Raw genomic sequence first — 18677 nt, forward strand, 5'->3', positions numbered from 1 at the left:
ATAATATTAAAAAAATATTATGTATTCTAAAATTTTATAATTACAATTTAATATTTATAATTAGTAGATTTAATATATAAATTTTTAAGTTTTTGGATCTCAAGATTATAAAAATTATAAAATGATATCTATAATATATAGAAGGAGAGAATTAATGCAAGAGGATGAAAAGATTCAGGGAGAGAATTAACACAAGAGGATGACGAAATTCAAACTATTAATCTCTTGCACTATGAGTCATAAATTTAAATAGCAAATAGATTTAAAATTTAACTATATTATTTATTTTTTTAAATAAATCTAATATACATATATATTTTATTATAATTTCTAGTAAATTACTAAATCTATTTGGATAATTATTAGTTGATGTTATATCATTTCTTCAAATTAGATCTCTAATCAATAATTATGAGATATTAGCTATGCTCATATCCAATTTGAAATTAATAAATAAAGTTTATAATAATTAAATTTAATTTTTAATTAGTTTATGACAATCAACTCAATTACATCTATAAATAATAATTAAACAATAACTAAATGTATAAAGATTAGAAAAGAAAAAATAGTATAATTTTATTAATATTATTATTAATAGTATAATTATTGATATTATTATTTCAGTCAAATAATAATTATTTTATTATTTATCATTTAATTATTAATATTATTTTTAAATTATTTTATTTTATTTAATAAATAAAATATTAAAAAAAATTAAAATCCAAAAATCTGAAAATCCCCCCCCCCCCCCCCCCCCGCGGGCATTTCGATTTCCCTCTTTGCGAAAAGAAACCCTAAGGCTAAACTCCCCCCCTTTCTCTCTCACTCTTCCCCCGTCGCTCTCTCTCTCTCACACTCTCTGAACTTCCGCCTCCGCCGGTCGTAGCGCCGCAGCCTCCACTTCAGCCTTCGATCGTCATCGTCGTCGCGGCCTCCACTTCGGCCTCCGCCTCCGCCGGTCGCAGCGCCGCAGCCTCTGGTAAGTCTTTTTGTTGATTCGTATATTTTGCTGCTGCTTCTTGTTGGTATATATATTTTGTGAATACACACTTCAGCTTCGGGTGTTTGCTGCTGCTTCTTGTTGGCATATATATTTTGTGATGGTTTGGTTGGAAATTTCGAGTGGTATATATTTTGTATAAATGGTTTTAGTAGTTATAGCGTTTAGCAAATTTCGAGAGCTTTGACTTATTTTAGCAGTTATAGGTTGACTTATTTTCTGTTTCGAGAGGTTGAATCCAAAAAAATTTGAGCAAATTTCAGTGGATAAGATGTATTATAACACCATTAAAACTTCTGTTTTGTATTTCTTCTGCTTTGCATGCGTAGATGTTCATTTGTGTTGTTGTTGTGATTGCTTGACTTTCTCGAGATCTGCTGCTGGTGAATAAAATTTTGTATGTGTATTGAATGGGTTTTTTTTATGCATTCAATAGGTTTTTACATGTTAGAGGTAAATGGATTGGATGGGTTAATAGGTGACACAAAACGACCCGTTTAAATTAGACGGGTTAAACATGTGACATGACATGACACGTTTAATTAAACGGGTTAAACAAGTTAACAGATGACACAACACGACGCGTTTAATTAAATGTGTCGTGTCGTGTTACACGTTTCATAAACGTGTCGTGTTCAGGTTTAAGGAATTTGACACGATTATTAAACGGGTCGTGTTCGGGTTAGCCTGATACGTGTTATACGTGTGTCTCGACATGACACGATTACGACCCGCCAACCCGAATTGCCAACCCTATGTCGAGCAAACAAGGAGGCGAAGTTGAGCAAAGCATTTCGGCTTAGGAATTGAATTTGACGGGTCAGGAGAGGTTCGATAGTGATACTGAGTAGAATTTGAAGGCAAAATCAGATTTAGCTACAATTTTGGTAATTTAGTAGCCAATCAAGGTTTGAGTATTGATAGGAGATTGTTGTGAAATTCAAAAATGTGTCCAACTTGTGGAGACGAATAGGTCGGCATTATTGATGCGATTCCAACAAGTATAGAGACTACTTGTAGCATGCGAGTCAGGAGAATTGGCAGCTCTAGGCGACTCTAGAACCTGCAATTTGCAACCTCTTGGATCAACTTCAGAGGTGACTATTGCGAGGTACATACTGAAGAGAAGTGAGGGATTTAGGATGTACAGAGCTCTTGTTTATTGGCCTTCGGGTTGTCTTGCTCGTGAGAAGTCTGCTAGGGGGAGTAGTGCACACACGAGGACATTAGACTCTCAGTTGTAGTAAAAGGGTGCTGCATTTTCAAGGGGAGGACCTGCTCGGGAGGCCATTGGGAGTAGTGCATACATGATGCAGATGAGCTCGCAATTGATGTAGAAGAATGCTGCATTTTCAGTTGGAGTCAGATAGCATGAGGAGTTTGGCCAAAAGCCTTAGGCATTGGAAAGGAAGTTTGAGAATGAGATCAACCAATTGGACAAGGAAACAAGAAGTTGGGCACATGATATGGGCAAGGAATTCAGTCGTATGTTACACGAGCAGTTGCAGGAGTTTGCAATGATACTGACTAAGAAGTATCATTACAACTTTTTTGCGGAATTTTTCAAGGATTATTGCGGAAGTTTTAATAAAGAGGACTTCCTTAAAATGGAGTAGCCGAAGGAGAAGTCAAGATTATGGAAGAGTGATTCATTGCTTACTTTAGATTTTGGGCAGGAAAAGAAGTATTCTGATTTCAGCAGTAATGACAAGAAGGATAACTACAATATCAGAAATGGTATTGGTGGTGAATGGCATTATCCAAAGGGAATCAGTAACAATTAGGTGGATAGGACAACAGATGCAAAGGGACCACCGAATATTTTTGAAAAAGAAGTTCATATAGAGGAAAATTCCAGAAAACACAAAGAAGAAGATGTTGTTGGACTGCCGACATATAAACAGGAAATTTCGACATAAAAAGTAGTTAAGGTTGTTTTGTAGCCACGAGAAGAGTTAATACATTTGGGTGTGCCTAATGAGGGTTGGGGAGTCACACTCACGGGAAAGAGAGATGCTGATTTCCCTTTCATTCAAGGGAAATCTTCTACGAGTTATGACTATGAAAGTAGTTCTTTCCACCTGCAGCAGATTCAAAGTGGTGAGGAATTTGGATGCCAATAGTAGCTGGGAAAAGTTAAGATAGGTAGCTGAAGAAGTCAAAGGTGTTATCTAAGAGAACAAGACTCTTGCTGCTGTGTTGGTTCTTCCTCTAGTTGGCAAATTCGAATGCGTGTCTATTGAATTGAAGGATGAACAGATGGCTAGAGAACTAGTTAGTCAACCATCTGGGTTCAAAATAGCCAACATTGAAGATGATGAGAAGAGGGAAACACATGTGGTAACTCGTCGAATGGGTGAATTTCAGAATGAACATCATTTGACGGCTTTAGGGTTGCAGGTTTCAGCTGCCACCTGCAATAGGGAGTGGCTAAAGTCATTGAAGGCATTTGATGTGGACATATTGACAGATTTTGGCATCGTATTGGATCCTCAGACTATGGGTACCAACAATCTTAATTTGGTAGCTATTGCAAACCCAAGGGAAATGGTATGTTATTCCTTGGAGGTAGATGCAGCCTTGATTGAAATGATCATCATTTTTGTTTCAGTTGATGAGAACCTAAGAATGAAGAAGAAGAGACCTAGAAGGAGAAAGAAAGAAGGATGAACCAGATAGAGAAGGCTGGAATTGGATGAAGAACCATGGCTACTTGCTGCAAGTTCTTGGGGATAAGAACTCTATTAAGAAGAGGGGAATTGTCATGACCCAAGGAGCAATTAAGGGGTAATATGATAATAGGCTTATGATAGTTGTTAGGAGATATTTTACAAGTTGTTGGAGCACATGAGTGCTGTTAGGAAATTAGTTAGTAGCCAGATATGCCTATATAAAGGGCTGCTGTAAACGTAGGGACATTATGCTTGAATGAAAAAAATGAATATTCTCATTTTTCTCTAGAATTCTCTTCCATTCTCCCTCACGTTTCTCTCTTGTTCCCCCGCCCCCCTTTTTCTGTCAATATCTCTCCTTTAATTCTATATGTTATCTTCCCCCATTTCTGTCCAAATTCCCCTCTAAACATTCTGTTCTTAATCCTAAGCCTCTTGGATCCTTCTGCATTCCAATCTAATCCTAGCTAAACCCTAGGTTCATGACATATATGTGGCTTACTGGTTCCAAGATTGGTTTGCCTTATCTTGAGATTAGTGCTAGTTATGGTCCCCCAAAATTCAGGTCGTGATAGTTCCTTCAAGTGCACACTCACCAACAAATGGGTAAAACTTTATTATCAAATAGCATGCTGTTTACTTAGCAAAAAGTTCTTAGTTGTGTTTTTTTCCTTTTTTTCCATTCTTTGGATTGTAGATTTTAGTATGAAATTGTTCAATGGAGAGGTATTGGCAAGTAGCTTTTGAATTATGTTTTACAGGCATCAATCATTATCATCAATAACAGATGAAATATGAAATATGTGTTGGGAGTTGGGGGATAAAAATGAAGTGATTGTGATGCACAAATCAATATTATTAAGATTAGGAATATATGTGTGTGTGTATTTTTATATGGTTTCATGATGATGATTGAGTAAACACTTGAAAGTTAATTAGAACTTGCTTTGCTTGTTAACACTCCCAAACTGTCATTTCAATGGCTACTTTTTCTTTGACGATAGTATCTTGTTTATGTGTTGTGTTACTCTTAGAACTTATAGGAGTGGATGCATATGGTTTATTGTACAATAAAATCATGTCAGAGGAATTCCTATAACAACTAACAACAATGATAACAATCCCAAGCCTTAATCTCACTTGGCGCAGCTATAGGAATATTTATAAGTATATATATAAGTGAAAGAAATAAATAATTAGATTGTTAGCAATACCAGTGATCTCGTCATGATTCCCAGATGGTGTATTTCATATTTCATATTGAGACCTCATTTTGTGTTGCACTATGCCTTCCATTCTCTTTCTTCACACTTTATTTTCACCTCCTCTTGATGAAGGAGATTTTTTCTTCTTTTCCTTTTCTTGTTCTCCTATTCTAGGATAGTTACATTGTACATCATGGATGCAATTGTTTAGAAATTTGCAGGAAATGGATCCAGAACAAATCCAACAACTAATAGGAATTTCGCCTCAATTATTAGTTTGGTTAAATGGAAGCCAAATGATCTTAAAATAGGACTATATCTTTTATACCTCTAATATGACAGTGGACAGCAGAAACATAGTTTTGAAAATTATGATTGCAATACTAAACAAGACATTTCTCCTTTAGTTTAACAAAGTAAATGTTTTGGAAGTTTTAAATTTTTCTTTTATTTTTTTTAATGTTATGTGGACCTCTCAACAGATTATTATTTTTTTTCCATTTAGGTCCAAGATCTGATCTACCAAGCAGAATTAGCAAAAGGGGCTTGCAAGGATAGCTTTGTTGGGCTTGCAAGAAACAACATGCTTTGATAAAACAATAATCACAAGCCTTAATCCCATTTGCCTGGGGCAGCAACATGAATTCTATAACTCTTAACGATTTCTATTCATGATCATATCTACCGTAAGGCCATTATGCCTTATGTCATGTTTAAGGGTTTTGCACCAAATTTTCTTTGGTCATCCTTTCCATTTTCTGTTACAAACTTCATCCATTTCATCCACTCGCCTATCAAGTGTGTTTATCGATTTCCATCTCACATGGAGAGACAACTTGGAACGACCCTAGGCCCTCAACCAGGCATAACACGACCCATGGATCTAAAAGGCATCAACCATTATTTGATCCCAACACCTCTGCAAGAACCTAATAATTTCACTTGGAAACAGACTATAATTGATCTTCTAAAGGCATGTTCAAGCTTGAAGCAGTTGGGATCAATATATGCATTCATGGTTAAGACAAACACCAACGAAGATTGTTTCCTAGTGAACAAATTTATCACTGCTTGTTCAGTATTTCGTCAAATAGATTATGCAGTTTTGGCCATTACCCAGATGAGAAACCCTAATGTTTTTGTGTACAATGCGATGATCAGAGGCTTTCTTCATTGTTCTTCCCCAATTCGAGCTCTATTGCTTTACTTGGACATGCTTAGAGCGCAAATTTGTCCCACTAGCTACACGTTCTCGTCTATAGTTAAAGGTTGCACGCTAGTATCTGATTCAAAATTCGGGGAGGGTGTTCATTGCCATATATGGAAATTTGGATTTGCAACACATTTATATGTTAGGACTGGTTTGATTGATTTGTATGCGAATTTTGGTAAAGTAGTTGAATCTAGACAAGTGTTTGATGAAATATGTGAAAGGGATGTTTTTGCATGGACTACAATGGTTTCTGCTTATGCCAGAGTTGGGGATGTTGGTTCTGCAAGAATTTTGTTTAATGAGATGCCTGAGAGAAACACTGCTTCGTGGAATACAATAATGGATGGATATGCCAAAGTAGGGGATATTAAGACTGCTGCCTTGTTGTTTGATGAAATGCCCACGAAAGATTTAATTTCATGGACGACAATGATCACTTGTTATGCTCGAAACAAGCAATATACTGAAGCATTGATAGTTTTCAATGAGATGAAAAACCAAGATATCAACCCTGATGAGATGACCATGGCAACTGTTATTTCAGCTTGTGCACATATTGGAGCCTTGGACTTGGGAAAGGAAATACATCTCTATGTATTGCAAAATGGCTTTGCACTTGATTCTTATCTTGGCTCTGCATTGATTGACATGTATGCTAAGTGTGGGAGTTTGGATAGATCACTTGTGGTGTTCTTCAAATTGCAGGACAAAAATCTATTTTGCTGGAATTCTGTAATTGATGGGCTTGCATTCCATGGTCATGCATATGAAGCATTGGCAATGTTTAGTAGGATGGAGAGGGAGAATATAACACCAAACGGTGTCACTTTTGTTAGTGTTCTTAGTGCTTGTACTCATGCTGGACTAGTTGATGAAGGGCGTAGGAGGTTCCTAAGCATGACAAATGATTATTCCATTTGTCTTGAAATACAACATTATGGCTGCATGGTTGACTTGTTTTGCAAGGCTGGATTGCTTGAAGATGCTTTGGAATTGATACAAAGCATGGAAATTGAACCAAACTCTATTATTTGGGGTGCTTTACTGGGAGGGTGTAAGCTTCACAAGAACTTGGATATTGCTCAAATTGTTGTCAACAAGTTGATGATATTGGAGCCAAACAATAGTGGGTATTACAACCTTTTGGTCAACATGTATGCAGAAGCAAATCGGTGGAGTGAGGTCGCTAATATTCGATCAATTATGAAAGTATATGGTGTAGGAAAGACATCTCCTGGATCAAGTTGGATTGAATTGGATAACAAGATTGATGTTTTTGCAGCTTCTGATAAATCTCACCCATGCTTGGACAAAATTTATGCAGTATTGGGTGAATTGGACAAGCAGTTGAAGCTAGTTGGTTGTCAAACTGAATTTCACTTTGCTTAAAGATTGGCTTGTTTATGAAGACATGAAAAAAGAGAAAAATCCTTTGGCAGCCTACACGCAATAGATCACAAAGGCTCAGTTCAACACCATTTAATCATGTTGCTTTTGGATAATAACTCTACACACAAATCTAATTTGTAAGCCCTCAGTTTACTTAAGTTACACCTAATATATATGTTTTTTGTTTGCCTGTTGAGTTTTCTACTAAAAAATTATATGGTATTTGACAAGAAACACATATGGTACTAGAATTGTGTTGCAAGAGTGGTGGTGGCATGTGTCAACATGCTTTCAAGCTTGAGTTGATGAAAAAGATGTATTGAGTTGCAACATCTGCAAATTTCTTTTAGGTATTGAATTGAAAGATTAGAAATTCAACATAGACATGTTGGAACAATGTTAAAACCGAGGCTATGATCTCTCAAGAATCACTCGAGAATCTCACCGAATTCAAACCAACATTGAATACTGAAAGTAGAAAATAAAAACAGAATTAATAGTAGAGTAAATCAAACCAGATTGCAGCACACAAGATATACCCTGGTTCATGCCATTTACATGGCACTACATCCAGCAATCCAAGAAGCAATCAATCCACTAGAAACAAATCAGAAACCAGTACAAGAATACCCCTCTTTCACTCCACCTTGCCTCTCGAATACAATACTCTAATGAAGACAACAAGAACTAGAATTGCACAGCTCTTACTCTCGCCTCTCACTGTATTCGAACCCAAGGAATGAAAGATATGAATGAATGATAATAAAGACTGGCCTCCGCACCCTTCTATTTATAGACTAGAGGGGCGGAAATACCTAAAGGGAAATAACTAACTTTATAAAAGTCAAATCTACCCTTAATAAAACAATTAGTTACATTTATGTCCTATTAACTAACTGCTGCCAAATCATCTTTATTTCTTCCTGATTTCTTCAATAAATCCAGCATTCAATTACTTTAGGCAAAACAATAACAAATCTCCACCATTTTGCTTTAAGTAATCCTGGAATTTCAACTTTCTAGCTCTGCTCACTTCTTGAATAACCTGAAAATACATCAATCAAAACACATCAAACTGTAACAACATTAAGCAATGAAGTAATTTGGACAATGGGACTGCCTTAGTGAAAATATCTGCAGCATTTTCATTTCCATCAACTTTTATAAGCTCTACCTCCTTCTCAAGGACTTCTCTTATAAAATGATATCTAATATCAATGTGTTTTGTTTTTTCATGATGACTCTGATTTTTGGCCAAATGAATGGCACTTTGACTATCACACTTTAAAATAATCCTCACATTATATCCTAGGAGTTCACTAATCAAACCTTTCAGGCACAAAGACTCTTTAACAGCCTCTGTTACAGCTATATATTCTGATTCGGTTATTGATAGAGCTACAATTGATTGAATGTTAGATTTCCAACTAATTGTAGACTTCCACAATTTAAATACATAACTGGTTGTAGATCTTCTCCTATCTAAATCTGAAGCATAATCAGCATCAGAATATCCTATAATGTCTGGTTTTTTAAAGTCATCAGCTCCACCATAAATCAGAACCTTGTCAATTGATCCTTTTAGATATCTAAATACCCATTTAACTGCTGTCTAGTGTTCTTTCCCTGGATTTGCCATAAATCTACTTATCACACTCATAGCATGAGCTAAATTAGGCCTAGAACACACCATTGCATACATAATGCTACCAACAGCATTAGAGTAGGGAATTCTCTTCATTTATGATAAATTCTTTTCATCTGTTGGAGATTGAGCATGAGAAAGTTTAAAATGTTGAGCAAATGGTATATTTACTACTTTTGCATCTAACATATGAAATTTTCTCATAATTTTCTGTAAGTAGGCTTTCTGGGATAGCTGAAGAGTTTTGTTCTTCCTATCTCTACATATTTCCATTCCTAAAATCTTCTTGGCTTCACCAAGTTCTTTCATCTCAAAAACTGACTTGAGTTTAAGTTTTAAACTTTGAATTTCAGCTGTTGATTGACTTGCTATGAGCATGTCATCTACATAAAGTAAGAGATAAATTGCTATTTTAGTGGAAATATGTTTAAGATAGACACAACAATCAAAAGAACTTCTTATAAACCCTTGACTTATCATAAAAGAATCGAATTTCTTGTACCACTGCCTAGGGGACTGCTTTAGTCCATATAAGGACTTCTTCAACAAGCAAACCTTGTCTTCTTTTCCCCTAACTTCAAACCCTCTAGACTGATCCATTAGAATTTCTTCCTCTAATTCACCATGAAGGAATGCTGTGGTAACATCCATCTGCTCTAGGTAAAGATCAAGATGGGCTGTTATTGCAAGCAGAATTCTTATAGAAGTGTGCCTTACAACTGGTGAAAACACTTCATTAAAATCAATTCCTGCTACTTGGGTGAAACCCCTAGCTACTAACCTAGCTTTATACCTAGGTTTAAGGCTATCTTCAACTCCTTCTTTTACCTTAAACAACCACCTGTAGCCAACAATTCTTTTTCCCAAAGGTCTATCCACTAACACCCATGTTTCATTCTTTCTTAAGGAATTCATCTCAGCTTCCATGGCTTCCTGCCATTTCTGAGCTTCCTTAGAATTTATAGCTTCTTCATAGGTTTGAGGTTCTTCTCCTGCTGTTTCTTCTGCACTTAAGAGTGCATATGCAACCAGATCCGAGAACCCATATCTCACTAGAGGCCTACTTATTCTTCTTTGTCTATCCCTTCTTACATTATACCTATCTCCAATAGGATCCCTAACTGTACTGGATGAACCAACACTATCCATGTGCTGATCTTCATCATAACTGGATGAGCCTCTAACTTTTATAGATCTATCAAGATTATCTTGGCTTGAGGATTCTTCACCAGCACTTGGTTGGTCCTGGAAAAGTTCTAATGGAGAATTTTGAATAGCAACAACATCCTGTTGTTGCTGTTCAAAATTTACAGCTTTATCTTTGTTAGAAACCGGCCAACCGTGTAGCTTCAATTTTGCCTTGTTTGATCCGTAGAGTTGCAAGCGCAAACTCCTCCAAGTCGGTCCACACGATCGACCCTTTCCACGACGCCTCGAGTAGTGCTAGCAAACCCTAGGCGCCTCCAAGAGAGATCCAAATTTTTCCTCCTTTTTTCAGCTTCTTAAGTGGCCTATTTATAGAGTAAAAACCCTAAACGATTTAGGTCTGGCCCATAATCATATTGGGCCGTATCTCTCTTTTAAATTATGGAACGGGCTCGACCTAAGTGTGTAATCCCTTAGGTCCACCATTGGGCTAGATGTAGGCCAACTCTATTGGGCTATATGAAGGCCCAACTCATTAGATTAATTAAACTCTTTAATTAAACTTATGGGCTTCTTAATTAGCACATCTTATGGGCTTCTTAATTAAACTCTTTAATTAATAGTTTTAGAATTAATCAAATTAATTCTAAAACCCTACATATCATGGTTAACGTCTAGCAACATGCCATGAATACCTAGCCAACGATGAAAAAACACGGACCTTTTCAATTGCAAATACCGTGCAGTAAAATCCTTTCATCAATCTATGTCCCGATTGAATTTAGGGTATGGTTTTATGACGAAACCCTAATCATTCAATAACTATGTATCCATTCCAGATTTATGATTTGATAGGTGAAATCAAAACACCTTTTGATTTCTACCTCACCTTGGCCAAGGATTTCCTTAGTCATGAAATCATCGGAATACACATGACATCTTCTCATCTTATCGATAAGTGATGAATTCTATTTCGACATCCACAAGCCTTCATATGTGATAAGGTTACGCCCAGTTATAATTTGTTAATGACTCCATTGGAATCCAAAAAAGAACCAAAGCGTAACCAGTCAAATATAAGACTACCATGATGTCTCAAGTCTAAGGACCAATCTGCACTATTGCAACACAGAAATTCCAATTTGACAATAAACAATTACTATTAAGAATTCTGTAGCGGGTCAGTTCAGTGTACTTATTCTTATAATAAGCACCCACATATATGCACTAGTGTCCACACACCAATGTTTATGAAACAAGGCATTCTCCTAATTGAGCATGCATCATATATGTTAGTCTATCTGAGTTATTAGTGTCCAATCCTAATAACTCTATGACTAGGAACATTTAAGATCAAGGCTGATAAGGAATATGTTTCATGATCGTCATTTCTATGTACAACCATATTCCATGAGCCTATTTGATCTATGGACTTTGTCAAGAATGGAAATAATAAAGACAACCATCAATGACAAATAAAACATAATGCCTTACAATAATAATTGATTGAAGATAAAGAGTCACAATGAAAAAAATATGACCAATTACATGTAAATATAATTGGCTTGTGGGGCATAACTCTAACAATCTTTCCCTTCCCTATCCTCATTTTTACTTCCTAGATCGATAAATGAATTTTCATTAAAGGTTACATCTCTACTTATCATGGTTCTAGGCATATCTTTTTTTAAATTCCACAACTTATACCCCTTAACTCCTAAAGGATAACCAATAAACACACACTTCTTAGCCCTAGGCTCTAATTTTCCTTGTTTTATATGTGCATAAGCTATACACCCAAAAACCCTAAGGTGATCTAGGTTTGGCTTATGATTATACCATATTTCATAAGGAGTCTTAAATTCTAAAGCTGATGAAGGAGACCTGTTTATTAAATAAGCTGCTGAAACAACAGCCTCTCCCCAAAATGCTTTTGAAAGCCTAGCATGGAATAGCATACATCTTACCTCTCAAGGAGGGTCCTATTCATGCGCTCGGCCATGCCATTTTGCTTAGGATTTCCAGGGGCAGTAAGATGTCTTAAGATGCCATTTTCATTACACAATTGGGTGAATTCCTTAATACAAAATTCTAAGTCATTATTAGTTCTAATGACTTTTAATTTCCCACCCTTTTGATTTTCAATCATGATTTTACAAGTTTTAAAAGCATCAAAAGTGTTATCTTTTGTTTTTAAAACAGAAACCCTAAACCATTCTTGAATAGTCATCTATAATAGATAGAAAATACCTAGCTCCACCATGAGTTGGAGTTTGACTAGGGCCCCATAAGTCCGAATGGACATATTCTAAAGGACCTTTAGTGATATGCAATGCTTTCTTAGGGGATTTTGTTTTTACAGATTTTCCATAGATGCAAGTTTCACATGTATCTAAATCTGTCATTTTTCCAGAACCTAAGATCCCTTGATTAGCTAATTCTCTAAGCCCTTGGATACTTATATGAGCCATCCTAAAATGCCATAGTTTTGATAGTTCATAGGTCTTTTCTTCCCCTATGGCTGCATCTCCACATACTGTGGAAGCTATCATAACAAATATTCTATTTTTAAGGACTGCCTTCATACATATAAGAGATCCTTTAGCTACTTTAAGAATATCCCCACAGCCACTATAACTGTAGCCATTCTTAGCTAATTCTCCTAGGGAAATTAGATTTCTTTTAAGTTTTGGGACATACCTAACAGATGTCAAAATTCTGATTGATCCATCAAACATCTTTAGCTTAATATATCCAATCCCCCTTATCCCACACTCTTGGTTATTACCGAGTAGAACCTTCCCCCCACTCATGTCTTTATAATTCAAAAACCATTCTATGTGAGGTGACATATGGAAGGAGCATCCGGAATCTAAAACCCATACCACTTCATCCGAATGTTTTGAAACCACAAGAACATCCGAACTATCATAGTCTAATTCCTGAATTGAGTTTGAAACCTCTGATTTACCTTTATTAGAAAAAACCTGCTTCCTTTTGGGGCAGTTTTTCTTTATATGTCCTTCCTCATGACAATGAAAACATCTAAATGTTTTCTTGTCATTTCTGGACTTCGATCTAGACTTTCCTTTAGCTTTAGGGTCTTTCTTTTCAGATCTATACCTAATTGACAGGGCATCACCAGCATTTTTCTTAGATTCTATTTTCTGTTGTAAATCTTTAGAATTAAGGGCACCTATAACATCTTCTAAAGATATGGTATCTCTTCCATGCTTTAAAATGTCTACAAAATGCTCATATGACTTAGGCAGTGAATGCAACAGAATTAGGGCCTTATCTTCTTCTTCATATGATATACTTAACTTTTCCAAATCAAGACACAATTTGTTAAATTCATCAATATGATTTTGAAGCTTCTGCCCTTCTTGCATTTTGAAAGTAAAAAATTTTGCTTTTAGATACAACCTACTTGAAAGGGATTTAGTCATATATAGGCTTTCTAATTTGGCCCACAAATCCTCGGCAGTTTCCATTTTAGACACTTCTCTTAGGACTTTATCTCCTAAACTCAAGATTAGGGTGTTGAAAGCTCTTTCACTGATTTCTTGCCTACGATTATTGACTTCTGTTAACCTTAGGACTCTTAGATTACAACCTTAGGCGAGAAAACCCTCTCATAAACCCTCTCAAACACTCTCGGATGTAGTGTAAATGAAAGAACAGAATATAAACCAGACAAAATCAGAATGTAAACAAGAAATACAGAAAGATAAACAACAAACCAAATGGAGACAGAAGTTATCATGGTTCGGAATGCCTTTGGCAATCCTACATCCAGCCTTCAAACACCCTTGAAGTAGTCTTTATTTCCAGACAGAAGATCAGTACAAAACCCAAGCTCTCTCTCAATCCTATCGCTCAAGTACAACCCTTGTTCATTCCAAGAAAATTCAAGAGCACAATACACATGCCTCACTTTCTCTAGAACAAAGAATACTCACAATAGAAACAGAGAACTTGATAAGAGAGAGAAGTTATTAAATTGCTGCCTTGCCCTCTTATTTATAGAGGAGGCAGATACACTTAGGCAACTAACTAACTTAGGGAAATTACATATTAACCCCAACAAAATGTACTAATTACACTTAACCCCAAGCTGCCTAATTTCTTCAGCCAAAACTACTCTTTTATACTCCTTCCGGTTATGCTATCTTCTAGGACAAAACTTGAGGCAAACTTCAACAGCTTCTAATCTTTGTTCGGCAGTAACAGTTTCTGGGAAAGGTTTTTGGGGTGCTAAAGCTTCCTTTAACCCTAAATTTCCCATTAAGGCTTTCATCTTAATTCTCCAAAGACCAAAATCATTTGTGCCATCAAATTTTTCAATATCATACTGACTAGCTGGGGTTGCGGAAGCCATAGTAGACAACTCGACTATAGGTTTCTAAAGATTCTATAGGTTTTTTGATATTTCTTGATTAATAGACCTAAAGCTCTGATACCAAATTGTTAAAACCGAGACTATGATCTCTCAAGAATCTCACCGAATTCAAATCAACATTGAATACTGAAAGTAGAAAATAAAAACAGAATTAATAGTAGAGAAAATCAAACCAGATTGCAGCACACAAGATATACCCTAGTTCATGCCATTTACATGGCATTACATCCAGCAATCCAAGAAGCAATCAATCCACTAGAAACAAATCAGAAACTAGTACAAGAATACCCCTCTTTCACTCCACCTTGCCTCTTGAATACAATACTCTAATGAAGACAACAAGAACTAGAATTGCACAGCTCTTACTCTCGCCTTTCACTGTATCCGAACCCAAGGAATGAAAGATATGAATGAATGATAATAAAGACTAGCCTCCGCACCTTTCTATTTATAGACTAGAGGGGCGGAAATACCTAAGGGGAAATAACTAACTTTATAAAAGTCAAATCTACCCTTAATAAAACAATTAATTACATTTATGTCCTATTAACTAATTGCTGCCAAATCATCTTTATTTCTTCCTGATTTCTTCAATAAATCTAGCATTCAATTACTTTAGGCAAAACAATAACAAACAACTATCTTTCATCTCATTTTTCTTTGTTCTCTTTATAGACTATGCCTTAGTTCATCATGCACATGCACGCCTCTCCGTCGACCTCTGCATCAGCCATTGCCAGTTTGCCACCAGGCATCACTAGTTGCCACTGTAGGTCTGCTCTGTCTCTCAATCTCCTCTGTCGTCTTTCTGTAACTTGAAACAGCCAAACACTTAGTTGCCATCGTCACCATGCACACCTCGCCATCGACCTCTACATTTGCCATTGCCAATTCATCACCAATCATAGCCACACCACTGTTGGCCTGCCCTCTCTCAATCACAGTGAGACACTCGGTCACCATTGTCAGACTATTGCCTCCTTCCTCTCACTGTTGCCCCCTCACTAATGCCACATCACCTTCATAGTCACCTTAGTGAGTTTTTTGGCCAAGTTGTGTGCAGGCAACCTAGTTGGTTGTGTGATTGGGTCTTCACGGCTTCACCTTCACTCCTTTGCTCCATTTGCTTTGTAATTTATTTAATTAATAGTTATTTTTGTCTTCTTTTATTTATTAGTTATTTTGGCTATGCACTGCATAGTATGCACTAAGCACTATTTCTATCTCTGATTCTCTCTAAATAGAGCTTAATGAAATGGATTATAGTCTCTTACTTGATACAAGTTAATGCAGTTTTGTTAGGATTAATATAACTAGTTGCATGGCTGCAACATGGGTAAAGGGTAATTGGGAATCAGTTAAGAGATAAGTTCTATTGGTGTCATTGGAGTATGTATTAATTCAATTGACAGTACGGTCAAATTTAAGTTGTTTAGCTAAATTTGTTCCATTACCTAGATCATAGCACTGCCTATTATCTGCTTGAACATTCTCTTTATTAAGCAAGTCTTATGTGCCTTTCTTTATGTTGTTACAATGAATGTAGTATGAACATCTAATTCATATATGATCTCAGTTTCTTATAATTGCTACCTCAAATTCCTAGTTCGATTTTCTTTATTTGGTCTTCATAAATTAGAGTGAGTAATAGCATAAACTTATATTTTTTGTGGGCTTTTGATATTGAAAAAGTAGTGGAGAATTCCAAATCCAATGTCAGTTCAGTAAATTTATAGCCCGCCGGGGGGGATTGGATCGGATTGGACTAGAACAGTTGTTTGACCCTCCCTTTATATGATTCAGTCTTTGGTCCCAAAATTATTGATTTTCCTGTTTTGGTCTGGACTGCACCAGACCAAATGAACACCCCTAGGCTTCATCTTTTGATAGTATTGTGTATGTTTTCTTGATCTGGTTTGTTTTAGAAAAGAACAATGAAATAAAATAAAGCAATTAAGATGAATGGGTAAGCCTAATAAAATCCTCAATTACAAATTTCAAATAGAGTGAATTGTTGTACATGTATTTTATAAGCAGTCAAATCTTATTCCAATATTCAAATTTCATTAATAGCAGAAGATATATTAGTTTGACATGGAGTATCAACAAGATTGTTATATCTTAATGGTACTTTGAAAGTTTGTAGAAGAAGTCAATATTTCCTAAGAATTCTAATAGATTAAGGGCAATTTATGGAATTTATCCAACTTTAACTTAAAGTAATCAAATTTTCCTATTATACTTTAGCAAGCCCTAGGAAAATCTTGAACTACTTTGGATGTCCTATTGATATTTTTTATTTCCTGTGTTTTGCAGGGTTACTTTATATTTTGTAGATTTGTAGCTTAAACTACAAGTGACATTTGCATTACTAGAGGTATGTATCTCGTGAGTGATACGAAAGTAAACACTTCCTTTGAGTGGTGGGTGATCATCCCTTCTTGGTTTTTTTACATAGCACATCCTTAGGTGATTGATACATGGAAGAATATGGGATTAAAATTTCCCGGGTTTCATGCCTACATGTGTTTGTGATTTGTTGTGTTGTGACTCTAGGCATTGATCTTTCATTAATTGGACTACTATTACTTTCTATAATTTTGTTTTCATCCTTTCCTTTAGTTGATGTCATTAGGGCTTTAATTGTAATTTCATCGGTATGGATGTGTCAAAATAAGATAAAGAACTATAAATGTTAGGATGTAATTTCACATATTTTTTGTGGATTCTCAAAAATAGCAAGCATGGATAAGTTTTGTTTTCCACTTAAATAAGGTAGGTTGGGACTAATATGGCATCACTTGCTTTCTAAGTGTCAAACAGGCAGATTATTTTCTTAAATCTAAATATTCCTGTCTTGGATTTGGATATAGTTGTGCTAGGTTTTTTCAATTTAAGAATGGTTGTCGGTGTGTTTTTGTTAGTCTACCACTCTATTTTCAGGCAGAAAATCTTGTCGTAACAAACGCTAGTTGTTTTTGCTGTGGATTGACAAAACTTTAGTATTTTACTTCCAATATGTTAGAACTACAACTTATACTCGTGTAAAAAAGTATGTGTATTCTTGTTGTATCCATACACTTGTATTAGTTTTGGTTTTGATTTAAAAAAAAATTGGGGAAATTAACTCATTGTTTGAGATGCCGAAAGTTGCCAAGGACTCTTGTGGAAGTTGTCAACTCCCATGAGAGTTGAATGATTTCCAGATCCAGGAGTTGCTATTGGAATTTGTCTTCTACATTTGGCAATTTTATGGGAATAACAAGTCACCAACAGTGAAGAGTGGGGGAGGAGGAGAAATGAAAACAAAATGGCAATTATGAAAACATGATTTTAGAGTTTTCAAAATTTTGAGAAGTTTTCTAATTTTTTCAAAATATTTGAAAACGAAAATGAGGAACCAAATGCCTTTTTTGGTTTTTCATTGTCAAAATAGTGAAAATGAATATTGAAAATTGAAAGCATTGAGCCTACCAACTTGACCATATACTTTTTCTCATCTATTTTTGTTTTTTGTTGAGTATGTACTGAAGTTAATTTGAGTAAATAAAAAATAGAGAACACCCTTTGGATAGCTGTGGATTGCACTTGTTTCTTCTTTAATTAATTTATGAATTCTTATCTCTTTTGCAATAAGAATTGTGTTATTAATTTTCTTACTTAGTTTCCATTTATTAATCCTTCAGGTATAGTAGAACATTGGAGATGAACTTAAAATAGAATATCAATGGAGTGTGTGGTTCAGGGAATTATAGAGACACAGGTGAACTTCAAAACTACTAGCTTATACTTACCTTTATAAATTCCATGTCATATTTCAAGATATAGAACTTTTAGTACATTCAAGCACTTCTATGTTAACCCATAATGTTCAAGGGAATGAAAACATGATTGTAACAATTCAGAGGGATTTTTATTTTAATTGCTTTAAAACTTCATATCTTAAGTTAGGGAATGTATTACGATTTCTATTATTACCTATGAAGTATTGCTTTTAGC

At 35.5% G+C, this 18677-nt stretch overlaps 2 protein-coding genes across 3 annotated transcripts in view; both read left to right on the forward strand.

The window, feature by feature from the left end:
• The first annotated feature begins 836 nt into the window (after positions 1–836).
• Positions 837–18677, forward strand: part of LOC127801460 (mediator of RNA polymerase II transcription subunit 18) — a 44220-nt gene continuing 26379 nt past the window's right edge. Inside the window, exons 1-3 of one of the 2 annotated variants that reach the window (XM_052336643.1) lie at positions 837–985; positions 16995–17055; positions 18365–18441. In XM_052336643.1, the coding sequence (XP_052192603.1) occupies positions 18406–18441 (36 nt within the window). In that variant the 5' untranslated portion in view covers positions 837–985; positions 16995–17055; positions 18365–18405. The remainder of the gene's footprint in view (positions 986–16994; positions 17056–18364; positions 18442–18677) is intronic. The other variant, XM_052336644.1, reaches the window with a different exon arrangement.
• On the forward strand, positions 839–7485 carry LOC127801459 (pentatricopeptide repeat-containing protein At1g06143). The gene is made up of 2 exons (XM_052336642.1): positions 839–985; positions 5389–7485. Exon 2 carries the CDS (start codon positions 5581–5583, stop codon positions 7483–7485), a length of 1905 nt encoding a protein of 634 aa, XP_052192602.1. The 5' UTR covers positions 839–985; positions 5389–5580.

The sequence above is a fragment of the Diospyros lotus genome, chromosome 5, assembly GCF_014633365.1.
Source record: "Diospyros lotus cultivar Yz01 chromosome 5, ASM1463336v1, whole genome shotgun sequence".
Taxonomy (NCBI): Eukaryota; Viridiplantae; Streptophyta; class Magnoliopsida; order Ericales; family Ebenaceae; genus Diospyros; species Diospyros lotus.